Genomic DNA, 27,617 nt, shown 5'->3' with positions numbered 1-27,617 from the left:
CGTAGGACCTCTTGCTTTTCCCACTCACTGGATTTGGCCCTTGTTTCATTTTCACCAGCAGCTATATTCCATCTGAGGTTCCAACACATGAGTTACACGGACAAGGTGCATTTTCATGAACTCTCTCTCCCTTTGCACATGGCAGTGAGAGTTTGGTCACTCAGCTCTTTAGCATACTCAGTTATTCACATCACTTTTAGGTTTCAGCCCCTTTCAGCGAGCTCACACATCGCTTCACCAGAATGCCAATGCTCTTCTTGCCGTCAAACAGAAAACTGACCTTTTCCATAGAAAGCTGTTTGTTTCTCCTGAGCACCAGGAGAAATCTGCACAACTTCTTTGCAGTAGAACGAGCTACAAATGAAGACTCCCAATTGTCTTTTATTTGCCTTTCTTAGTTACCAAGCTCTCATCTCCATAGCAATGTCAAATCACCAGTCACTTCTTAAAAATGATTCTCGCAGCCGGAAAATCCAATTACAAATTCCTTTCTCAGAATGCGCTTATTTAATTTGTTTTTGGATTAAGGGGATATCTCAAAAATACAAACTTCTTACAAACTGCAGAGCTCATCACAGTAGTTGCAAAATGGCAATGCCTAAACATTTGTTTCAAAGGCTCCTGTCAACCTAAAAGTAACAATAGAAAAACAACAGAAAAAAGATAGAGGAACAGTTCCTACCAATGTCTTGCTGGGCTTTTCAAAACCATTTTATACAGAAGAGGACAAAAAACATCACTACATCCACATAAACAGTAGAGGTCTGCACACAGGATGGCACGAAGTCACTTTACAATCATCGGTACAGATCCACCCACAAACTAACAGGTGCTACTGGTGCCCTTCAAACTCAGCATTGAGAAACTGGACTAAGCTTCTGTATCACAGAGTTTCATCCCAATTCCTGGTCAGTCTTCTCTGATCACTCATTGGGCAAATCCAGCCAGATAACCTCCTGTCCAATTGTTCCCATGCATACAATCATGAAATCAAGAGCCAGAATATACAATGCCTTCAAATTCAGAATATTCCAGTAACTGGAAATATGAAACTTAAGGATGTTCCAATACAGTTTTCCCAATACTATATCTCACAAACTGCATTAATGTTACCTGTGAAGGTGTCCCAACATGAAACAACAGTTCATGGTGTACTTTTAGGAATATTGTGAGGAAGTCAGTGAGCAACCACTGCAGTCATTGTATAAACAATTATTAAAAAATATTCATTAATCTAAATGAAAAAATACACAACAAAGACTACAATCATCTAAGATACTTAAGTACATGAATAACTAAAAACACACACAGTTTGTGTAGAAATTACCCCTTGTTCCAAAATATATCTACAGTCGCTGAAGTCAAGAAGACTTCCCTTGCCAAAACAACAAGCAAATTAAATAACTCTATAAATCAAATCTAGCATATAGTTACCACACAATACAGGGCTGATGATCAGCTATGGGAATTGTCTTTTGCTGCCCTAGCAAGTTATTTAAACTACCTCTACAAAGGTTTAGAGCAACGCATTGGATACAAGACTTAGATACAACACTAAAGCATTTCTGAAAAGTAAAAGCTGTTAGAGGATTCCCTTGACTGTGAAATGGGTCCTAGGTCCTAGCTTCCTGATTGTGAGTGTCAGTGAAGAGGGAGTAACAGTTATACTGTTTCCCTTTTTATTATTTTAAACTCTAGAGTCAGCTGTCTACATATCCCACATTCTTCCCTTTTATGGAGTTTTGTGTATCTATAGCCCTGAAACACCCAGTCCTAGCATTTCTATAGCTGTCACCAAAGTAATCTGTTTCTACTATTGGAACAATTCACACCTGATCTCATGCTTTTGAAATGCCCTGATCACTTTTAGAAGCTGTCTGACCCTGGAAATGCTGGTTGTTAGTGTTGCTAGGCAGATTTCTAGTTTTTAAATTCTTGTTCCTGTTGCAAGGCAAATCAAAGAACAAAAAACGGTACAGCACAGGAAACAGGCCCTTCGGTCCACCAAGCCTGTGCTGCACATTGGTCCAACTAGACCATTCATTTGTATCCCTTCATTCTCAGGCTGTTCATGTGTCTATCCAGGTAATTTTTAAACAATGCCAGCGTGTCTGCCCCCATCATCCTATTTGGCAGCGCATTCCAGGCCCCTACCACCCTCTGCGTAAAAAACGTCCCTCTGATATCAGAGTTATACCTCGCCCCTCTCACCTTGAGCCTGTGACCCCTCATGATTGTCACCGCCGACCTGGGAAAAAGCTTCCCACTATTCACCCTATCTATACCCTTCATAATTTTGTACACCTCTATTAGGTCTCCCCTCATTCTCCGTCTTTCCAGGGAGAACAACCCCACTCTACCCAATCTCTCCTCAGAGCTAAGACCCTCCATACCAGGCAACATCCTGGTAAACCTTCTCTGCACTCTCTCTAAAACCTCCATGTCCTTCTGGTAGTGCGGTGACCAGAACTGGACGCAGTACTCCAAATGTGGCCTAACCAGCGTTCTGTACAGCTGCAACATCAGACTCCAGCTTTTATACTCAATACCCTGACCTATAAAGGCAAGCATACCATATGCCTTCTTCATCACCTTCTCCACCTGTGCTGCCACCTTCAGGGATTTATGGACTTGCACACTTAGGTCCCTCAGTGTTTCTATATACTCCTGATGGCCTTGCCATTTATTGTATAGCTCCCCCCTACATTAGTTCTTCCAAACTGCATCACCTCGCATTTATCTGGATTAAATTCCATCTGCCAAATCCTTGACAAACAACCTGGACAAAAGTAAAGTGGAGCGAATAGGAAATGAAAATAGCAAAATTACATTTTATGCGACTGGTTTTCTATTAGCAGAGTGAACGATGGTGCTTTTAACAGTAATGATCAAATTCATACATAAAATAGTAAGTCTAAGCTAAACTGATTAAAAGACCAATTAATTCATTTTTAAGCTCTGAAAGTGGGAAATTTGCATAATTTCACAGTCTCACTATCGTAGGGTTTAACTTTATGAATCGCAAATTGTTGCTTACAAAATGATTCTGTCAGATCATTGCTTCATGTAACTCCAGTATAACGGCACACCATTCATCTATCAATTCCTTCCTGGCTGATCTATCATCAATGCTTAAACTTAAAATGCTTCTCTTCATGTGTAATATTCAACCATAATCTAATTTGCTAGTCTCCACTAAATCTGCACCAGTACATCAAGATCTTACATAAATGCAAACTACTGCTGTTGTTGTATCAAAGAGGAAATTATAGGGGAAGATCAAGGAAGCTACATAGTGATTCTATTCCATAAAACATATGAAAAGTAAATACAATATTTACAATCATAAAACATCTGGTTTTACAACTACTGAGGAAAAATTCCAGCCAGACAAACTGAAAATATTGCAGTCTAATTATTCTTTTATTTTTCTGCAATAAATTCTGGAACAATGTTGTTGATTTAAGATATGGAAGAGGTCGAGGTTACACAAGATCTTTACATAATAATATTATACAACATATTCAAATTCCTGCATTATGCAAATCTGCAATAATTATGTTAAAATTGTATCACACATCTCCTAAATATGCAAAAAGAATTAAACAATCCAATCAAATCTGAAAACTAAAATACGCTTTAAATCAGTGTTGTAAGACAAAAGAGAATACTTGGCCAACTTTGGCTGATCCAACCCATCAAGCTCTCACCATTGCAAATAATAGTCAGCACATAATCCTTAATGGGCACAATTATCATCAAAGGACCTCTGGAAGGATGGAGCAATATTTCAACGTTTTGAGAAAATAATTCTCAAATCAGTTGTGCTAACTGAATATCTGACTGAAATGGAATGGGAAATGAAAAGGATGTTCATAGACTATGATGCAATTTACATAACGTTTTGAACAAAACACGAGAACATGATTATGAAACCAACAGGATGAGAAACAAAATTATTTTCCAGAGAAGATACATGGAATTTTGATAAAATAGTTAATACAGTCTTAGCTGATCCCTTTAAAGATGAACTTGCTAAATGTCTATTTATGAATGAGACTGGAGATTATAAACATTAAATACTACCAGAGGTGGTCACATGATGCATGGTGCTTCATGATTCCTAAGCTGTTTCAGATCAAAGAAATGTTCACTGAAGTTTGTAATTCATTAAAGCAGAGGGTTGAATGAATAAATGTAGGATTACAAAGTCGTACTACTGTTTTGCCTGATTTCCCTTTGAATATGAATTAGGCTAGGTAAATTCCAAGATAGAATGGATTGTTGTCCTGTGGAATAAAATATTTAAGATGTTAAATTATGTTTTTCAGTTAAATACTCTACGCTTCAGAGGCACAGCCATACTCGGACCTACTTTTGGGCAACAAAAAGCTCTAAGGATAGCCATTAGGTCCATTGTGCCTGCATGCTGCCTGACAAGCATGACATCCTTCACCACTGCATTAGTCCAGGGTTCGTGACTTTTCATGTACCATAAATGGACTGATTTGAAAATAATAAGCCACAGCCCAAACTTCCAATCAGTTTCAACGTGGGAAGTCGGTGCACTGGACCTTACTAGCCCAACAGATGAGCATTCCACTTGGCAAAGAATTGGTACTTGAAGAGATACACATTTTGCAGACTCATCCTTGACTCTGCAGCATTTTAGAGACATCACTGAATGTAAGAAATTATGCCTTGAACATCACTGCAACAACATTTTGGTTGATAGGTATCACAGAATACCTTGTATTAGGAATTATCAATATGACAGCCACTATTAATTCTAGAGTTTCAAGTAGACATTGCCCATTGGTCTGTTCAAAAAATCATCAGTTGGTTATAGATATGTTTTACAGCCAAACATTGAAATAATAGCACTTCGTGAAATATCAGCAAATCAGTCTTAAGAGTGGACACAAAAAGTGAAAGAAACCTCAATTTCTAATTTTTTTCTGAATTTGAGAATACTGTGGAAAGAATTCAAGCAGCTGCCAATCTAAAGAAACTTTCAACAATCAATATTTAACCTCTAATAGAACGTTGGACCTATTCGGCTAATTTCTCTACAGGGAACTGCTGAGCAGCAGCCTTAAAGGAAGAGGCTAGGTTACCAGTATACCTCTGTGCAACATCATGGAAGTATAAAATGTGAGAAATGTAACAAAATAACTGAAGTCTGGGAAGTGTCCTTATTCTTGTGAGTTCTTGTCCAGTAAGTATGACTTATATCTGTTCTCTCACTTTAGTACATCCTCAATAACAGAGAAACATAATATATTTTCAATTTCATGGGATACAATTCAATCTTACAAGAGATGCATACAATGAATGTGCAATGGTTCTAAATCATTGTGAAGTCCATACCCTATTTCAGAAGTCTTCTTGGATCATGCAAAGTGCTCCCAATTAATGGCTCTATTTGGAAATGTGATAGTTTTGAGGCCAGCTAAATCAAAGAATTATGATTCAAATTAAAACCTGCATAAAAACAAGCTTGATAATAAGAGCTTTTCTTAGGAAAGAAGTACAGTTTGGCTCACATTGTCATTTGATAAGCCACTGCCTAAAATGTGAATATAAGAGCTAATATAAAGTTCAGAGTCAATCATGCCAGATTCATATTTTTAATCAAATAATTTCACATCCTAAAAGTAAAATTACAATATATTAAACTCAATCCCTATCAAGCAAGTGTTTTTCACCTTCAAAAATTTAAGTTACACAATTATGTTAAAAAACTTAAGGACAATTCCAGCATGTTCATGTTTCAAAAGAATTCATTGTCCCATAAGACAAAGTTTGGTTAAAATTAAGGTTGTAAAAATGCCAAGATTTTGCACTTCGTATATTCATCCAAGAGGGACTTCAAAGCTGCAGAGCTTTGGCCATCATTCTGATTTAAAATGACTGCCAGTGAAAGAATACATCATAGCTGGCCCAAACAAAAGTAAAGCTTGGGAAATGGGTTACTGGAAAACACAAAATCACAGCCAGAGTGGAATTTGTTACAGCTCGAGTTAAAAATCTGATTATGAATGTTATACATTACTGTTCATGAACTGCGTTATGATAGGTAGATAATTGATTCCCCTGCATTTTAACAAAATTAAGATAGATACAAAAAAGCATATGTAAGGTTACGTAAAGCATTTTAACTGTCCAAAATATTATGAACTGGTAAAATTCTGGCAAAATTCACAAATAAAAATTTTTTGTTTGTATCATACATCGTAGCTATCCCATGGATAGAATAGCATCCCACTTTCCATTTAGTTTTTGCCCATTTCACACTAAACTGCATATTATGCCCAAAGCATAGTTAATGAAAATACAACCCTACTTTACATTTGTACAATATATGACATCTCTGAAAAACTGTGTGCATTCTGGAAGTTATTACTGAAGGAAAATTCACAATTGTTTTCATTATTTCCCCAACAATTGCAGTTGTGCAATTATTGAACAATTGAGACTTCAGATGCAATGACCAGAGTTGTTAATGCAGTTATATAATGGCCCATTATAATGTTTCATGGTTGGGAACCAGTCATTTGAAACATTTGTGTATTGAATTGTAATATAGGGTGTGGTATAATACTAGGGTAAAAATCAACAGCTGGGTCTTCAAAATAGGCAAGCTTAGAGCTTTTCCATCATTCTTGCTGGCAGTGTGCTTCTCACTTGCACAAAAAAAATGAATTTTTTTAGCCTCTGGTAATAATCAAAAAAACCTGACAGCACTCTGGAGTTGTTGGTCTGATTGATCGCCTCTTGTGGACAAGCATGTTGCTGTTAAGAGAAGCAGTTTATGCCTCAGAGGGGACCTTCAAAACTTGAACTCTTTACAGCATTTGGACCAATAGCTTTTCCAAGATTAAGCTTTTGAAGGGCACTTTCAGCTTTCTTTCAGCTGGATTGCTAAATTTGGATGAAAATTTTGGAACACAGCCTTGGAATTCAGCTGCATATTCTGTAAATATTATGTCGAGCATCTACAAATTATCCACAGAATTGTAACATCTCATTTCATTATTAAAAGACACTGTGAAGTTAGATTCAACATGAGATATAGATTATTTGGTAATCATCAACTTCTATACTCCCTAGTCCCGCTTTCATGAAGCGACCAAAATAATTCCTGACTCATGACCAGTACAAATGGAACCAAAATATTGCTCCCTTAACAATCAGCCAATTAGGAATTATGCAATTCAGAATAAATTGAAAGAAATTACAATATTCTGAGGCAAACAGAAATTACAATTTAGGGCTGCACAGTGGCACAGCGGTTAGCACTGCTGCCTCACAGCACCAGGGACACAGGTTCAATTCTGGCTTCAGGTCACTGTCTGTGTGGAGTTTGAACGTTCTCCCCCTGTCTGTGTGGGTTTCCTCCATGTGTTCCAGTTTCCTCCCACACTTCAAAGGTGTGCGGATTCAGTTGATTGGCCATGCTAAATTGACCCTAGTGTCAGGGGATTACCAGGGTAAATGTGTGGGGTTACGGGAATAGAGCCTGGTGGGATTATGGTCAGTACAGACTCAATTGGCCGAATGGCATCCATCTGCACTGTAGGGACTCTATAATTATCTACCATATGCCAAATATTAAGGATGGTCATGGACCAAGCCATGAACCTTCTCACTTTTTGATAAAGCCATATATATTAGGCTCTAATGATAGGTATTTAAACATAATACTGACAGAATTACAATCACAGATTAAAACCAAAGTTTGAGTGAAATGTTTTGTCTAGCCTCATGAAAGATGATGAAAACTGAAAGTCAGAATTGTCATATGTTACATTACATAAATTTAGTCACATTTGCTGAATCATGCTTTACAGTCAATGTCCAAGACACCTCCAGACCTTACAGAAAAAGTGGCAAATTGGTATACAATCAGGAGGATGTTAACCTGGAGATCCTGAACAGTGACTTCAGGCTCCATGAAGTCTCAAGGCACCAAGTCAAATATGGGCTGTGGACAGTGGTTGAAACTAACATGGTGGTGGAGGTTGAAGGGCCGTTTAGAAACCCAAAGAGAATGGTCAGGGTATCAGAACGGTATAGCAATGTAGACAAAAGCAAGCAGAATGGGACAGAGAGTTTCACCAAAACTGCACATCAGTTAAAAAGACATTTACAGGGAAGACATTCACAGAGGTAAAAAGAAATGAAATTAAAGATTCTTTATCTGAATGCAAGAAGCATCTGCACTAAAATACATGACCTAATGGCACAAATAGAGGTCAATTTAAATTTAGATTTAATCGCCATTACTGGGACATTGCTCTAAGATAATCTAGAATGAGAAATAAATATTCCAAGGTACACAATATTTTCAAATGACAGACAGAATGGAAAAGAATCATAGAATCAAACAGCGCAGAAGGAGGCCAATCGGCCCATCGACTCTCTGTCAGAACAAATCAAAGTAATACAGCAGGGATCTGATTGATTTCCATTTTATACATTTAAGTTGAATGCCAAAGTATTAAATGCCTTTGGAGCGATTCCAAGCCTGGAAGCTCACAAAATGATTTTTTCCAAGTATTCAAGCCCCAATTTTGCCAAGCCTTAAGCCAATGTTCACTTGCTTCTGTTGTTCAGCTGAGGGAAATGAGCTGGTTACACCAGGACTCTGCCTTACTAATTCTCAATCAACACTTCCAAGCTTAGCCTTCCGTTCCAGCAAAACATGCAGGTCATTGCAATATTGCAGGAATCAATGCAGAGTCAGCACGAAGCCACATGAAAGTTCAATATAATCCATCATCTATGACAACAAAGAGTTAAGCTGCACAGGCAAAACATTTCAAAGACCACTAAGAAACACCTTTTGCAGTTAGAGGCCAATCCTAGGTCACTTTCAAATTATGTTTCCATCATGGTTCATATGTTTACATGAGACTTTGAAGCTATATATTTTTTCTGCCACACATTTATAACCGTGAATGCATTTCCCATGGGAATCTATCAATGTGAAATACACTTCCTAAATTCACTTATGGGAAGTGGGTATCACTGGCTAGGCCAGCATTTATTGCCCATCCCTAAATTGCGAGCTGCCATCTTGAACAGTTCATGAACTGTAGGTACATCCACAGTGTTAATATAAAGAATAATCACAATGGCATAAAAGGCAGATTGAAACAGAATAGATAATCTTAGCTCACTTGCTTCTGCATACACAAGAGGACAAACCTCTCATTGTGAATTGGACTAATGATCTGCCAATGACAGCAAGCTCTAAGCCACAGATATAGATTGTAATCCAGAAGCATCTCAATTGCAGCCTGCTATACTTTATGTGATATTGTACAAGCTATCAAAGCTATATTGGCTGTCAACAACCATGTTTACAAACATTCTTGCACATCTTCAATAACTGTATAAAATGTTTTCACAGGATTGGGTTTGCAGAACTAAATACAGAGTTACACCATCTGCTGTGAGGGCTCCTGAAAACGTGCATCAAAAAGATGGCACTGTGTTATGGATGGGAAAAGATGTGGAGGCAAAAGGAAGGAGTGGCAAAAAGAAGATCTGGAGTCAGTCAGCAGCACTTTGAACGTCAGGTGTAAAGAGAATCAAGAGACAATCAGCAGAAGAGCTATCCAATCCAGTCCAGTCTGTGGCTTCAGACCAGAGTGGGCGTGTTCAGAGAGGAATCAAAATGTGGCATCATAGGAAAACAGAAGTGGTTTGTTGGTGAATATTCTGCTGATTTATTTTCAATACTCATGTAATTTATTAGTAAGTGAAGTTTTATTAACCTCACTTTAATAAGATTACTAGCTGTAGGAAAGGTTATTGGAAGTAGCAGTGTTAATTAATTCTAAGTTAAGAAAAATTAATTAATGCACAATAAACATGACTTGTTATGTATTCCAGCTGCAGAATGGAGGAGCTCCCGGATCTTGCTGTGTCCAGGGCAATTACTTTTATATTTGTTATTTCCTAAAGCTCAGCAAATAAATATTCGAGTGTGAAAGAAAAACCAAAGGATGTACATCCTTAGCTCACTAAGGAAGTTAAAGATATCAAATTGGAAGAAAAAGTACACAGTTCTGTGAATGCTAGTGACCAGTTAGAAGACTGGACAGAATATAACACAAAACAAAGAGTGGCCAAAAAAAAGAGAAAAAAAAGTACAAAATAAGCTACCTGACTCCCCTGCAGACTTTCAGAAATTTTGTCCCTTATTGTAACACTTTCCTTTAATTATCTTCAATTTTATTGGCGCACAAATTTCTGTCCCTACATTTACTTTGCTCCCAGCAGTTGATTTGGTCTGTACCTGATTCCATGAATAAACATATAATTCAGCTGACCCAGAAATACTGAAAGACATTACCGTTCCAATAGACTTATCAATTCTTGACATTTTAGATGTGGCTTAGAACAGAAATGGAAAATCAATCTTTCAAATGTTCACCCTGAAATCGGATCATTTAACTTATTTTAAGAATTTAAGCTTTAAGCTTTAAATGTTCCTGCTGACAGTGTCCCTGTAGTAATCAATTTACTTTGAACACGAGAATACAAACCTTGACATGCATTAAATCTGTAAAAGGAAGTAAAATGTTTTGATATTTACACTTTCCATTGCAATACTAATAACCAATTGACAGCTTTCTGTTCCTTCCCGAACAGTTTTTGCAAGGTGAGCTGGAAGGGATCTATTTACATTAATGTGCAACTTCACAATATGTGCTGAAAGATGCAGAATGGTCGTGTAGAATTGTTTTCCTATAATACAAATTGCCATGGTATAGACTCAAGACAGGAGCTATGGAAAATCACTGCTCTTAAGAGCATCAAAATCATACTAAACACAGACATTTCTTTCTTTTAATATTATGAATAGTTATAAATTTCAGCCCCTGAATTAAAAAGTTCTGTCAATTTGATACTGACAAAATAGGAAAATGCATTATATGTAAGAATATGGTACACTTACATTGACAAAAGATTTGAAAACATCTCCTTTTTATTCTGGCTTTAAAAAGCCAATACTTGGATTTCTTACCTGGAATAATGAGGAATAACACTTTGGAAGAATTACAAGATCCACCTTTTGGCCAACAATCAAGGGATCCAAACTTTAGCAGCTGAGTAGCAGCCCCGCAACAATAGAGGAATTCTTCCTGGGCTAATGCTTCTTGTTCCATACACAGCATTTTCGTATTGGAAGCTAACCAAAACAAAATTTGCAACTATCAAAATAAAAAAATGCACAACAATGCAGTCAGTATGTTCAGTTGGTGGTGGTACAGTTTTTTTTAAACAATTATCAAACCACATCTAATATTTGGTCTTTTACAGAGATCATAAATTATGATTGTGTGAAGCCCAACAGATCCAGGCACACTTCCAACCATCCAATGGATGGTGCAACTTAAAACTGGACGCCAAACATAGGTTCAAAGCTTAAAGCGCCCAAATTGCACAGCTGCATGGAGATTGCTACCACAACAGGAGAAGTGCAAGCCAACTGAAGAGTCATATTGAAATGATTTAAGATTTAAAAAAATATACATTTTTTAAAATGTTCTCAATACGTGCAGTGACAATGTTCCTTTTAAAAAGAGGAGAGCCTTTCATTTTTCCATTCTTTGGCAATAAAGTAAAGAGAACAACTATACAACAAAAAACATTCGTGTTATTTTCCTCAAGGGATCTCTGTAATAATTCTCTGTGCTATGTTGTACAATACTGATAATAATGATATAATTTAAAGGTCAGGTTTGTTATTCAATTCTGGTTACTATGCATTGAAAGTATTTTTTTAAGTACTTAATCTTTGAACTATTTGAAAAATGCTGCCCCTGTTCCTTTACTTGTTGTAGTCACATAACAACAACATTGACATTAATTGAAAAAATATTTGTATAACTATGAAAAAGTCTGCCTTTGAAAGACCAGGGCATGGAAAAACACTTTGGAGCCCCAAGAATTACCGCTGTAGAAAAACAAACACTTTTAATATATTGAAATACTTGAGATAGTAACGCTATCACATTCCAGTAAATTGAATTCAAGAGTAATGATGTAATGGTAATAACTTCAAGCCTTACTTCCTCCAGAAGTGGTGCTGTCCCCTCTAGAAAACATTATGACAAGATACCTGTTATTCTTACTTGCTGTGAAGATGCCATCATTGGACTGGGGTAAACACAGTAAGGAGTCTCACAACACCAAGTTAAAGTCCAACAGGTTTATTTGGTAGTAAACGCCTCTAGCTTTCAGGGTTTGCCCCTTCGTCAGGTGAGTGGGGATTCTGATCACAAACACAGCATATAAAGGCACACACAGTTTACAGAATACTGATTAGAATGTGAGTCTTTACAGCTAATCAAGTCTTAAAGATGTAGACAATGTGAGTGGAGATAGCATTAAGTGACTATGTGTCTACATAGTGTTCCCAATGTACCATGCCTTGGGACATCCTTTCCTGCAGTGTATCAGGTAGACAACGTTGGCCGAGTTGTAAGAGTATGTGCCGTGTACCCGGTGGATGGTGTTCTCACATGAGATGATGGCATTCGTGTTGATGATTTGCAGAGGTTGCTGTGGCAGATACCTGTTATTCTTACTTGCTGTGAAAATGCCATCATTGGATTGTTATGGTCACTGTTCTCCTGAAGGCTGGACCCTTCTGTGACCACAACACCACACAATCCTGCCACAACAACCTCTGCAAGGCATGCCGGATCATTGACATGGATGCCATCATCTCACGTGAGAACACCATCCACCGGATACATGGCACATACTCTTGCAACTCGGCCAACATTGTCTACCTGATACGTTGCAGGAAAGGATGTCCCGAGGCATGGTACACTGGGGAGACCATGGAAACACCAAGACAACGAATGGATGAACACCGCTCGACAATCAGCAGGCAAGACTGTTCCTTCTTGTTGGCGGACACTTCAGCGGTCACGGGTATTCGGCCTCTGATCTTTGTTCTCCAATGCGGCTTTCACAAAATACGACAGCGCAGAGTCGCTGAGCAGAAACTGATAGCCAAGTTCTGCACACATGAGGATGGCCTTAACTGGGATCTTGGGTTTGTGTCACACTGTCTGTAACCCCCATGACTTACCTGGGCTTGCAACATCTCATTTACTGTCCTGTCTGGAGACAATACACATCTCTTTAACCTATGCTTAATGCTATCTCCACTCACATTGTCTGCATCTTTGAGACTTGATAAGCTGTAAAGACCCGCATTCTAAGACTTGATAAGCTGTAAAGACTTGCATTCTAATCAGTATTCTGTAAACTGTGTGTGCCTTTATATGCTCTGTCTGTGATCAGAACTCCCACTCACCTGACAAAAGGGCAAACCCCAAAAGCTAGTGGTGTTTACTATCAAATAAACCTGTTGGACTTTAACCCGGTGTTGTGAGATTCTTACTTGCTCCAGAGGTGGAATAGTTATCTGACACACTAAGTGCTTCAGTTACATTTGTTGCATCAGGCTAGACTTTCTTTTGGATTTGACTTTCCCCATCTCATTAACCTTCTCCAACAAAAAACATTCCAAGAGCTCTGCACTGCTCCAAGTATGTCTGGCCTCCACGACATTCCAAAATGCGTTTGCCCCATCATTGACAACAGCTCCTTCACCTGTCCAGCCCCTCTAGCATTTCCTCCCTAAATCTCTTCACATCTCACTCGTATCTCCTTGACCAAGCTTTTAGTCTCCCCTCTTGATAGCTCCTTCCTCAGCTCAAATGTCAATATTATCTGACTATACATCTGTGAAGCAGCTGGGGTCATTTAGCCCCATTAAAGGCGTTAAACACAAGTTGTTGTCCATTGCTGTTTATCAGGGAATGTTGCAAGACATCCAGCAGTAGATGCAGGAGACTGCTGTGTCCCATCTGTGATGAGTGTTGCAATCCTGGAATAAACCTACAAGTTTACCTGTCGTGGGACAAAAGGATCAAGATTCAAGATCCTTACTAAGATAATAAAGCCACAAGACTCCACACATTTCGAACAAAATAAACTTTACAAGGTCATATCGTTCAGGGTTAATATGAGATACATGTGAATTACAAGCAAATTGTGGTCAAACACACCACACTGCACAATAAATGGCAGATATGACCAAGGCAGATCCCATGGATTTCTCAACAACCCACCCTGATGTCAAAAAACACTGACTTAAACTATTGTGTAGAAACATTTTCTAATTTATGAGGATTCCAGTCTTCACCACTGAAGGTTATCCTTGGAATTTTCTCCAGGACACACTCCAAATCGGATGGTCTCAATAATGAACCACCACATGGGATTTCAATCTTGTCTCTCAAAATTCCATTCCCTTGGATTGCTAAGTACACAGTCAGCAATCTAACTGACTAACTCACAAACATAGCTTCAGCTCCTCAGCCACATCAAGCAGAATACTATTATGTAGAATACTCATGAGGTTGGAAACTATTGTGAAATATTAAAGAGGCTAGAGAAGCAATAATAGAGAACAAAGAAATGGCAGAGGAACTGAATAGTTACTTTGTATTGGTCTTCACGGTGGAAGACACCAGTGGGATGCCAGAGCTCCAGGGGAATCAAGGGACAAAATGAGTGTAGTGGTCATTACTAAGGAGAAGATTCTGGGGTAATTAAAAGATCTGAAGGTGAATAAATCATCTGGACCAGATGGACTATACTCCAGGGTTCTAAAAGAGATAGCTGAGGAAATTGTGGAGGCATTGGTGGTGATAGTTCAGGAATCACTGAAGGTAGCGAGGGTCCCAGAGGACTGGAAAGTAACTAATGTAATACCGCTGTTTAAGAAAGGAGGGAGGCAGGAGATGGGAAATTATAGGCCAGTCAGCCTGACTTTGGATATTGGCAGGATTTTAAGAGTCCAATATTAAAGATGAGATTGTGGAGTACTTGGAAGTGCATGATGAAATAGGACTAGTCAGCAAGGCTTCGTCAAGGGGAGGTCACGTCTGCCAAATCTGTTAGAGTTCTTTGAGGATGTAACAAGGAAGTTAGATAAAGGAGAACCAGTGGACATGATTTGTTTAGATTTCCAAAAGGCCTTTGACAAGGTGTCACATAGGAGGCTGTTAAATAAGAGATCATGGTGTTAAGGGTAAGATCCTGGCATGGATGGAGGATTGGCTGACCGGCAAAAGGCAGAGAATGGGGATAAAGGGGTCTTTTTCAGAATGGCAGCTGGTGACCAATGATGCGCCTCAGGGGTCAGTGCTGGGACCATAACTTTTCACAATATACATTAATGATTTGGGGGAAGGAACTGAAGGCACTGTTGCTAAGTTTGCAGATGATACAAAGACGTATAGCGGCACAGGTAATATTGAAGAAGCAGAGGGGGCTGCAGAAGGACTTAGACAGGTTAAGAGAGTAGGCAGAGAACTGGTAGATGGAATACAATGTGGAAAAGTGTGAGGTTATGCACTTTGGAAGGAGGAATGGAGGCTGACTCTATTTTCCAAATGGGAAATGCTTAGGAAATCAGAAACACTCAGGGACTTGGGAGTCCTCATTCAAAATTCTCTTAAGGTTAATGTGCAGTTCAATCGGCAATTAGGAAGGTAAATGCAATGTTAGTATTCATGTTGAGAGGACTAGTATACAAGAGCAGGGATCTACTTCTGAGGCTGTATAAGGCTCTGGTCAGACCCCATTTCGAGTATCCTCAGCAGTTTTGGACCCCATATCTAAAGAAGGGTGTGCTGGTCTTGGAAAGGGTCCAGAGGCGACATACGAAGAGCTTGTCGTATGAAGAACGGTTGAGGACTCTGGGTCTGTACTTGTTGGAGTTTAGAAGGATGAGAGAGGATCTTGTTGAAACGTACAGGATACTGCGAGGCCTGGATAGAGTGGACATGAAGCAGATGTTTCCACTTATAGGAAAAACTAGAACCAGAGGGCACAACCTCAGGCTAAAGGGACAATCCTTTAAAACAGAGATGAGGAGGAATTTCTTCAGCCAGAGAATGGTGAATCTGTGGAACTCTTTGCTGCAGAAGGCTGTGGAGGCTAGGTCATTGAGTATCTTCAAGACAGAGATTTTGATTAATGAGGGGTTCAGAGATTATGGGGAAAAGGCAGAAGAATGCAGATGAGAAAAGTATCAGCCCTATTGAATGAAGGAGCAGACTTGATGGGCCATGTGGTCTAATTCTGCTCCTATGTCTTATGGTCTATGGTCCTAAACGCTTCAAGTCACCGAAGCGGGGTATCATAACAGAGAAGCATTCTAGGCAGGGGACAGGGAGTGGTCCAAAAGTTAAGAGGAGGATCTAAGCAGAAGCTAGGGCTTCATTCAGCTGACAGAGTTTACATGGTGTCACCAAACTTCAGCTACCTTCTTGGATTGCCAGGATTTCTCCTGAGCCTTCTGTGCTCACCACGGTGTTCCTGAGCCCCCTTCCAACCTCAGGGCTTCCGCCGAAATGCTTATTTAACTCTGGGATATAACTTATCAGGCCCTGAGAATTTATTGGCCTTCAGTCCCATCAATTTCCCCAACACCATTTCTCTACTAATACAAACAATGAGAGAAGCTGTTCCTTCCCTGCAGGCAACTGATCACGATTTGGGATCTCACCAGTTGCACAGAGAATAGAATGACCATCAATCCCAGAAGTCCACTGGTGTCCAACAATAGAAACAGAATAACTGTAACAGTTACCACAGGAACTAGTGCCAAGGAAATGATACTCCTCAGACAGGGAACATCTCCCAAATAGCCAATGACAATGCGCATGTGTACCATTTAAGAGAACTGCAAGATCTAATGACTATTTGTGCAATGCATGTGAGTGGAAAAGCAAATTGTGCGGAAGGTGTGGAAAGTCTGCAGAGGGATCTGGATAGGCTGAGCAAGTGGGCAAGGACCTGGCAGATGGAGTACAATGTTAGCAAGTGTGAGATTATCCACTTTGGCAGGAATAATAGTAGGAGGGATTACTATTTAAAGGGCGAAAAGCTGCAGCATGCTACGGTGCAGAGGGACCTGGGGGTCCTTGTGCATGAGTCGCAAAAACCCAGTCTGCAGGCACAGCAGGTGATCAAGAAGGCGAATGGGATGCTGGCCTTTATAGCGAGGGGGATAGAATATAAAAGCAGGGAGGTCTTGCTGCAATTGTACAGGGCACTGGTGAGGCCACAGCTGGAGTACTATGTGCAGTTTTGGTCGCCGCACTTGTGCAAGGATATTTTGGCCTCGGAAGGAGTGCAGAGGAGGTTCACTAGGCTGATACCGGAGACGAGGGGGTTGGACTATGAAGAGAGACTGAATAGACTGGGTCTGTACTCGTTGGAGTTTGGAAGGATGAGGGGGGATCTTATAGAGACACATAAGATAATGAAAGGGATGGATAGGGTAGAGGTAGAGAGATTCTTCCCGCTCAGAAAGGACAGCAGGACTAGAGGGCACAGCCTCAAGATAAGGGGGGGTGCAGTTTAGAACGTAGTTGAGGAGGAACTTCTTCACTCAAAGGGTGGCGAATCTCTGGAATTCTCTGCCCGTTGAAGTGGTGGAGGCTACCTCGCTAAATATATTTAAGTCACAGGTAGATAGGTTTTTGACAGACAAGGGAATTAAGGGTTATGGGGAGAAAGTGGGAAAGCGGAACTGATCCACTTCAGATCAGCCATGATCTTATTGAACGGTGGGGCAGGCTCGAAGGGCTAGATGGCCTATTCCTGCTCCTATTTCTTATGTTCTTATATCAGAGATGGATCACCTGATCACAAGAATTGGAAAGAAATTAGAAGCATAATGAATAAAATTTACAATGTTAGAGTGACAGCATGGAACAGCACCCACTCAATTGTCAATATACCAAAGAAAGGGGTTGGGTGGATGCCTGCGTTTAACAATATTATGCAACCAAAGAAAACAGCTAATAGCTCATATACATGGGAACTCTGGTAGTCACACTTTTTACCTGGGGCAAGTAAATTGAGTTATTCAAGATAAGAACAAGTTCAAGTAGTCAAAGGATGAAGTTGATGCACAGGGACTAGTTGGATCATTATACCAAGAAAAAACAAAGTACCTGGTATGTGCTGATTGAATGGGGAGTCTTTATGTCCTAAGTAAAAGGAAAAGAATTGGAGGTACAGAATGTGTAATTCTTAAAGTGGTACACGGCATCAGGGAGTCACAGATGCAGGTGAATAGAGAATGGACGAGGGAGGAAAGAAACATTTCACTGCAAGAGGGAATTATTTCAGTGCAATAGGAGCAAATTAAAAGAATTGGTCTACAAGGAGAGATTCTTGCTTGTATGCCTTTGGAGGGGACAGAAACAGGCTAAAATGGAGTTGGAGAACAATGAGATTGGAGACAGTAGAATGACCTCAATAATGCATCAACTGGAGGAGTGTCCAATCACTGACAGTATCTTCTAGATTTCTAAATTATTCTCAGCATGTGTGGATTCCTGAAGTTGCAGTTAGTTTCAGAAGAGTAATGACAGTAAACACTGGCAGCTTTGTCATCATAGCAAAATTCAGTCAGTTGCTTCTGATCATAAATTTATTTTTGGATTTTTTCTGATGTAGATTAAATACTTTTTTCTAATAATGTTATAAATCTACTTTTCACCAATTTAAACTTATAGCATCTTATTGTGCTGTCCAGGCTGAGAAAATTTAAAATTTTCATCTTGTCTATACAGCTCACAAAGTGTATATGTCAATATGATGACCCTTTTAACTGCACTTACAGGACAGACCTGATAAGTGCATTGTCATGTCACAGCATAACCTTATTTACCTAGAAATTACAGTTGGTGATATCAGCAAACAAATATTTAACACATTCATATGACATTTCTTTGTCCATTGCTTAGGAAAAACATTATACCAATTAAAATAAACAGGTCAACATCTGTGTTAACATAAGAACCAGGAGCAGGAGTAGGCCATCTAGCCCTTCAAGTCTGCCCCGCCATTCAATAAGATCATGGCTGATCTGAAGTGGATCAGTTCCATTTACCCGCCTGCTCCCCATAACCTTAATTCCCTTATCGATCAGAAATCTATCTACCTGCGACTTAAACATATTCAATGAGGTAGCCTCCACCACTTCAATGGGCAGAGAATTCCAGAGATTCACCACCCTCTGAGAGAAAAAGTTCCTCCTCAACTCTATTCTAAACTGCCCCCCCTTATTTTGAGGTTGTGCCCTCTAGTTCTGATTTCCTTTCTAAGTGGAAAGAGTCTCTCTACCTCTACCCTATCTAGCCCTTTCATTATCTTGTGACTCTCTATAAGATCCCCCCTAAGCCTTCTAAACTCCAACGAGTACAGACCCAGTCTATTCAATCTCTCCTCATAAGCTAACCCCCTCATCTCCGATATCAGCCTGGTGAACCTTCTCTGCACTCCCTCCAAGGCCAATATATCCTTTCACAAATAAGGGGACCAAAACTGCACACAGTACTCCAGTTGTAGCCTCACCACTGCCTTGGACAGTTGCAGCAAGACCTCCCTGCTTTTATATTCCATCCCCCTCGCGATAAAAGCCAACATTCCATTTGCCTTCTTGATCACCTGCTGCACCTGCAGACTGAGTTTCTGCGATTCGTGCACAAGGACCCCCAGGTCCCTCTGCACAATGGCATGCTGCAACTTTTCACTATTTAAATAATATTCCATCCTACCATTATTTCTGCCAAAGTGGATAACCTCACGCTTGCTAACGTTATACTCCATCTGCCAGGTCCTCGCCCACTCACTCAGCCTATCCAAATCTCTCTGCAGACTTTCCGCGTCCTCCACGCAATTTGCTTTCCCATGCATCTTTGTGTCATCAGCAAACTTTGTTACCCTACACTCAGCCCCCTCCTCCAGATCATCTATGTATATGTTAAACAGTTGAAGCCCCAGCACCAATCCCTGCGGCACACCACCAGTCACCAACTGCCAACCAGAAAAGCACCCATTTATTCCTACTCTCTGCTTCCTGTTAGATAGCCAATCCTTAATCCACGCTAACACTTCACTCCCAACTCCATGTACCCTAACCTTCTGCAGCAACCTTTTCTGGGGCACCTTATCGAACACCTTCTGGCAATCTAAAAACACCACATCCACTGGTTCCCCTCTGTCTACCGCACTACTCACATCTTCATAAAAATCCAGTAAATTCATCAAACACGACTACATCACACACGACTTTGTCACACACAAACATAATCGATAGAGGAATGTTGAAAAACATGTCTGATAAAATATTAGCAATAGCAATTTCTAGGCTATTCTTCACTACTTGCTTTTAAATTGTTTTTACATAGCCTTGGCATTGAAGATATCAAACACAAATAGTGTGAGGTACCAAAAGCTCTCACATCTTCATAGAAGATGCTCCTTTGTGCCTTCACTCCCTCACTTGTTACTTCAAAAATGAAATAGGAGAACTATTAATGTACACTTAGCTAAAAAAGTATTCCCAAATTATTTGCATGTTAGTCAAACTGTCTTGTCCAACACCTGTGAGTAACTTTATTTCAGATAATTGGAATTAAGAAATTATACACATTCATTAAATAGTTTTATTGGTGTACAGCCATCAGTTTCTTAGTAGATTAAATATTTGATAGTGAAAAGCTTTTAAGAGGTGCCCATTTGTGCCTCAAAAATAAGCATAATTTAAAGAACCTCCTCAAAAGCCCACAAATGGGCACAATTAGCAGAAACTCGCCATGAGTAATGTGATCTGGAAGCATGGCCAGTTTTGAGAGCAGGGCTGGCTACTGGTGCAATGTTATTAAACATACGCAAAGAATCACAGAAACTTGATTTGCACTGAATGTAACTTGAACTTGAAATTACTCATTTTTTTGCACTGGCTTGGTCAACTCAGGCAAACTGCACTGAAAAGACAGTTAGATATTAATGAAATTGGCAGGAAACTTGGATGTAAATAAACATTGGCAAAAAGGATTGCACTAATTCGGGGAATTTGAGAGCAAGCTCCTGAATATACCGCAACAGGGAATTCTGCCCACAATCTACGTGTAGTTTACAAAGGGTTGTTAGCCAGGGGGATAATGTTGAATATTGATAACAATACCAGCAGGAGAAGGACTGAAGGAATTATTCAGCCCAGCTGGTTTAACAACCAGAAACCCAGAATGTTTCAGTAATCTGGTCAATTCAACCACAAATCAATTCAACTCCCTGCACTTAAACTTAGTAATGCCTCTCAGAAAACGTCATCAGTATCATTAATGTGTACAGCTTGAACCATTATCAGAGAAAATACAAACAATAACATATTGATTAATTATTACCCTCCATCTATTTTTTTAAAGGAATTACAATGGTGAAGATCACTCTTCAGAGTAACATATCCAACCCATTTAATCTTTATGAATTGTGTTCTCCTAATTATTTATGATAATTGAGCTAATTTAGCCTCAGCTCTGGATGCAACATTTCTCTGTTGAAAGAAAACAGGAGCCAGCTATACAAAGGGCTGTCGTAAATGCTTAACTGAGAGGATTTGTAATTTTTTAAAAAGCACTTTTTAAAAACGAAACCAAGGGTGTCATAATTTTGTTTTCATGATCACGTTATTCAGTAGCACATAATGCCAATTTGAATCAAAAACTAGTTTCAACTATTAAAGTGCTGTCAATACTTAATTTTAAAAATCATTATAAACAAATGGTACAAATAAATTTGGCCAGTATCAATGGAAAGTTTATTTTTCTCAATAGAAGAACTTGGAACTTTTGAATGTTTTTTTTAGACTTGCCTGTAAGACAGAAATGAACATGCTAACCTGAGCTACGGTTCAGAGGTTTAGAGGCTTTGACTGCCCTTCTTCATTCAGTGAAACTCAAACTGAGACAACCATTTCCTGTGCTGTGTACAATACCGTGACAACTACTGGAGAAATGTTAACACTATAATTTGCTGCAGCATGAATTTTCGGCAAGCAGTTTTCACACTGATTTCTTTATCTTTACAAAAATCAGCATTCTAGACCACCCAAAACACCATGATACCCTAACCATGCATACAGGGCAATAATCAGTGAAAAGATTTTTTTTATATATACTTGACTAAAATATGTCCATCTAAATCAGGTACACTTCTTTTCTTCGCTGTTACCACACAAGCCATACCTTGCCTTCCAACAACTTGTTGTTAGCAACTCTTAATCTAATATATATTAAAAAGCAAGCGGCCTCATAATTCCCAAGGTGCTAGAACAGTAGGTGGCACTGTCAACATAACAGATCAAAGGACCAACCCAATATTTAGCAAAACCTGAAACAGCATTCTGATTCAATCCCATGTTCCCATGTACTTTAGACATAGCAACAACTCTGGCATTACAAGAATCTACTGAGATCTACTCAGATCTACTGAGCAGCTCCACTCATTAGCATCAACCCACACCATCCCTGACCCTCCCCAACATTTCCCTGCCCATTATCCATTCAACTGAGACTTTAGCTTTCCAAGTATTGTACAAGTTTTTAAATCATTCTTCAACTTCACTCTTTTCCCAGCAGAAGGAAACTGAAAAGAGCACAATCACAAATGAGACCTAAAGCTATGGATGACCAGGTATCCCCAAATAGCCTTCAACATTTAAACAGTGCCTTTAACATAGTAAGACATCCCAAGATACCTCACAGGAGTATGATCAAACAAAAGGTGACTCAGAATGCTCAACTCAGCAATAATCATGGATAAATGTTCCCTAATTTTACTCAGATGCCACTATGTTTCTTGTTTACTTTTCAAATACTGTTTCAATAACATTCAACATGTGCTAAAATACTTGCCAATGCTTACTGAAGAAAATTTAGATGAAGACTGTTCAGATGGTGACAAATTAGTTTCAATTGTTCAAATGGAAAGAGTTCTCTTCCTTCCCAAGAAATCTCTAACAATAAATCTACTGCTTACGATATGCATTCCAAGTTCTGATAAATTCAACAAGATAGTGATTGTATGGAGTTTTATTGCAGGGTTTGAAAACACACTACCAATATCTGATTAAATGTAAACTGAGCCCTTCCAGAAAAGCTTCAGTGCAAATTTTGCTGATGAAAATCAAGTTAACTCTTTTAGTTCTGTTAATTATTTGTAAACTTACGAAACAATCTGATCATGAATCTAAATGCACCATCATAAAAATCCATGACCTTTGAAACTTTCCAATATGTCAACAAGTGCTTTTGTACCAAGGAAGTTACAGATTAAAAAATTAGTTCAGAGCTGAAGAATCCACGGGGTAGGGGAGAATGGAGATAAGGGAATGAGAAAGCTGACGTATGAAAATGTCTGCCTCTCCCTACTGCTCCAACTCTACTTCCTCCAACTCCTCTACTGTCTCTCTAATGTCAGATTCCTAGTCTGATAATGCACTCTTGGGTGTGCCACAATTTCTTCCATTAAACACACTGGGCAGACTTGAGCTACCGTCTCCATACCTTCTTCCAATACTATCTATCTGCACTTGTGACTCCATTTCCTTTCTCAGTCATTACCCCAAACCAAACTGTATTGTTTGCGATTCTGGTAGTCAACTCCTGTATTCGATCCCAAGTTTAGATTGAGACCCACTCGTCTTGAATCCTGCCTCAGACCATTTGCCACTGAAACCCTCATCCTTATCGTTAACACGACCAAACTCAACTATTGCAATGTTTTCATGACTGACCTCTCATCCTTCACAAACTGAAGCCCATGCAAAATATTGCTATATGTATCCAATCTTGCATTAGATCCCAATCATCAAACATCCCATCTTGCTGACCTACACTGACTCAAAGTCTTCCAACCTCTGCAATTTAAAAAATTCAGCCATCCATTTAAATCTGTTCATGTCCTCACGCTTCAAACGCTGTAACCTCATTCAACCCTGCAACTTTCCCATGAACTCTTCATGCCACTAACAGCACATACGCACAGGTCGTGAATAGTTAGTCTTCAGGGCTTGTCTTCAGAAGATAGTCTCAGTGGAATGTGGGTCAATTTTAGGCTTCACTTATCTTCAAATTTCCATTTCATTATTATTTTTTGGTTATTGTGGTTTTTGATACTTTTGTCAATTAGTCTTAGAAGTCTATAAATTATTTTAGTTCAATGAGCTGTGTTACTGCCATTTTAAGAGAAGAGGAGGCGTACTGGTATTGTAACTGGACGAGTAATCCAGAGACCCAAGGTAATTTCTGAGGACCTGGGTTCGACTCCCAACACGGCAGATGGTGAAGTTTGAATTTCATAAGAGTCTGGAATTAAGAATCTACTGATGACTATGAAACCATTATCAATTGTCATTAAGACCCAGCTAGTTCAATAATGTCCTTTACGGAAGGAAATCTACTGTCCTTATCTGGTCTGGCCTACATGTAATTCCAGATACACAGAATTGTAGTTGATGCTTAAATGCCCTCAGGAATGGGCAATAAATGCTGGCCCAGCCAGTGATGCCCACATCCAATGAATAAAAAAAAGTTACCAATTACAACTGCTCAAATTGGCACACCTGGTCTGTGCTAATTCCTCATACAGTGTAAAAAGTATTAACCGTGGAAGCTTTTCTTCAAGCTGTCACGTAATATTGGTCCAGCCCCATTGTAACCAATTAGTCTGGTATCAATATAAAACGAACACTACCTATCAACACAATGCCTTTGGAATCATGGGATTACTCACTGTTTTTAATAACATTTTGTACATAATCATTAGTTTGTTTCAAATATTTATGCATGAAAATTACGCTATCAATGCTAACAACTGTTATTCATAAGAAGTTGACAATGCCCTTTATATTAAAGAATTGCTCTTACGTTTTGATAATATAACAATATGGAATTGAATGTAATGTATTTTAAAACAATGTATCATGTTTCAGATAACATTACATGTAGACAATGGTGCATAACTTTATATAAACTGCTGAAAATATGATACAATAGACATGAACACAAATGCCAGAAATCCTCACAATTTCTCCCTCTCTCCACATATCACTACACCTTTCTCTCCCCCCACATCCCTTCACCCGTCTCTCTCCCCTGATATTCCTCCACCCTGTCTCTCTTCCCCCATCCTTCCTGTCCCACTCTCTCTCTCTCCCACCCCATCACTGAGGCAAGAGATACTGGCATTGGAGGCAGCTCAGAGAAAGTTCAAAACATCGATTGAGGGTACGGAAGGATTTTCTTCTGCAAAGACGTCGAATAGATGGTACCTGTACACATTGCAGTTCATAAGAATGATAGATGACACTTCAGACGTATGGGATACTTAGGTGGCTCGACAGAGCGAATGTTGGGAGGTTGTTCCCCTTATAGAAAAGTCCAGGATCGGAAAGCATACTCTCATAGCAAGAGGTCACTCATTAAAGACAGAGATGAGGAAGAATTTCTTCCCTACGAGAGTAATGAATCTGTGGAATTCTTTTTAACAGAGGGTAGTAGAGGCTGGGTCATTAATACGTTTAAAGTGAAGATAAACAGATTTTTAATCAGTAACGGAATCAAGGGTTATGGGGTTATGGCGGGAAGTGGAGTTGAAAATTATCATTTCAGACCACTCAATCTCATTGAATGGCTCAGCAGACCCAAGGGGCTGAATGGCCCACTTCTGTTCCTACATCTTCCTCTTTCCCGAACATCCCTCCCACTTCACCCCGCTCCCCATCCCTCCTCCACTTTTTTGCCCATCTTAGTCCCTCCAATCTCTTCCCCACTCTTCTCCCCCATCCCACCCCAAATGCCCTTCCCCTTCTCCCTCCCCTACACTGATCTCCGACTTCCAACACACTGCTGCCCCCTGCTCCTTCAATCCCTTCCCCCTGCTCCCCTCCTCCCCCACATCTCCTTCCCCCTCTCTCCCCCCATTGCCCCATTACTGTCTTCTCCCCCACATCTCCATCCCCATCTCTCCCTCCCCGCGCTGCCCTCATCTCTCTCTCCCCGCCCCCCACCATCGTCTCCCTTCTTCCATCTCTCCCTCCTCCCACTGCCACCAGACTCTCATTTCTCCCTCCATTCCTCTCTCTCTCCCCCATTCATTCATCTCTCTCCTCCCATGCCACCATGCCCCCATGTCCCCCTCTTCATCTCCCGCTCCCCTTCCCTTTTCCCTTCCCCATTCCCCCTCCCCCCCATTTCCCCTCCCCCATCACCCCCCCATTCCCCCTCCCCCCCATCAACCCCCCCATTCCCCCTCCCCCCCATCAACCACCCCATTCCCCCTCCCCCCCATCAACCCCCCCATTCCCCCTCCCCCCCATCAACCCCCCCATTCCCCCTCCCCCCCATCAACCCCCCCATTCCCCCTCCCCCCCATCAACCCCCCATTCCCCCTCCCCCCCATCAACCCCCCCATTCCCCCCATCAACCCCCCCCTCCCCCCATCAACCCCCCCATTCCCCCTCCCCCCCATCAACCCCCCCATTCCCCCTCCCCCCCATCAACCCCCCCATTCCCCCTCCCCCCCATCAACCCCCCCATTCCCCCTCCCCCCCATTCCCCATCCCCCCCATTCCCCCTCCCCCCATCAACCCCCCCATCAACCCCCCCATTCCCCCTCCCCCCCATCAACCCCCCATTCCCCCTCCCCCCCATCAACACCCCCATTCCCCCTCCCCCCCATCAACCCCCCCATTCCCCCTCCCCCCCATCAACCCCCCATTCCCCCTCCCCCCCATCAACCCCCCATTCCCCCTCCCCCCCATCAACCCCCCATTCCCCCTCCCCCCCATCAACCCCCCATTCCCCCTCCCCCCCATTCCCCCATCAACCCCCCATTCCCCCTCCCCCCCATCAACCCCCCATTCCCCCTCCCCCCCATCAACCCCCCCCTCCCCCCCATCAACCCCCCCATCCCCCCTCCCCCCCATCAACCCCCCCATCCCCCCTCCCCCCCATCAACCCCCCCATCCCCCCTCCCCCCCATCAACCCCCCCATCCCCCCTCCCCCCCATCAACCCCCCCCTCCCCCCTCCCCCCATCAACCCCCCATTCGCCCCCATCAACTCCCCATCCCCCCTCCCCCCCATTCCCCCTCCCCCCCCATCACCCCCCCCCCATTCCCCCTCCCCTGACTAACCTCTTGCCGATTCCCACCCCTCCCCCTATTTTTATTTCTTACCTTTTTTTCTCCAGCAGCTGCGGTCCGTCCTCTATCTTCCTCCCGCTCCGCTCGGGTTCCAGCAACAAGGTTCCGCCGCCCCGCAGTTTCTGATGATTTTCTTTGGTTGAAATGAAATAATTTGATCCGAAACAAAACTCACCGGATCGCGGAGAAATGTCCCGGCTTCAGAAATTCTCATCGACTGAACATGTCCGCGAGCAGTGGGGCTTATTTGCTTGAAGTTTATTATCAATAGTTTCAAATTTAATTTAGGGTGACTTTTAACAGTCAAATTTCTGCATTGCGATGATATGAATCAGGGTGATGAAAGATTCATTCAGGCAACTTTATAACATGTTTATAAACCTGACAGCTGTCTGCAGCATCTCGTGTTAACACTGATTGTTATATTTACAAACAAGCTTCACCTCCAACATCCTAAAACTATTTATTATGAGATTCACAACAGCAGCATGAACCCCTTGTCC

The 27,617-nt window shown here is 40.8% G+C and overlaps 1 protein-coding gene across 2 annotated transcripts in view; it reads right to left on the bottom strand.

The window, feature by feature from the left end:
- ldah (lipid droplet associated hydrolase) overlaps nt 1-27,235 on the bottom strand; it is a 237,915-nt gene extending 210,680 nt beyond the window's left edge. Inside the window, exons 1-2 of one of the 2 annotated variants that reach the window (XM_080192230.1) lie at nt 27,148-27,235; nt 11,042-11,206 (exon numbers count right to left, since the gene is read on the bottom strand). In XM_080192230.1, the coding sequence (XP_080048356.1) occupies nt 11,042-11,192 (151 nt within the window). In that variant the 5' untranslated portion in view covers nt 11,193-11,206; nt 27,148-27,235. Of the gene's footprint in view, nt 1-11,041; nt 11,207-22,833; nt 22,948-27,147 lie in introns of those variants that run through there. The other variant, XM_080192231.1, reaches the window with a different exon arrangement.
- Between the last annotated feature and the right edge of the window lie 382 nt (nt 27,236-27,617).

The sequence above is a fragment of the Carcharhinus amblyrhynchos genome, chromosome 7, assembly GCF_965287045.1.
Source record: "Carcharhinus amblyrhynchos chromosome 7, sCarAmb.v2.hapA, whole genome shotgun sequence".
Taxonomy (NCBI): Eukaryota; Metazoa; Chordata; class Chondrichthyes; order Carcharhiniformes; family Carcharhinidae; genus Carcharhinus; species Carcharhinus amblyrhynchos.
This window is presented reverse-complemented; position numbering and strand designations above follow the sequence as displayed.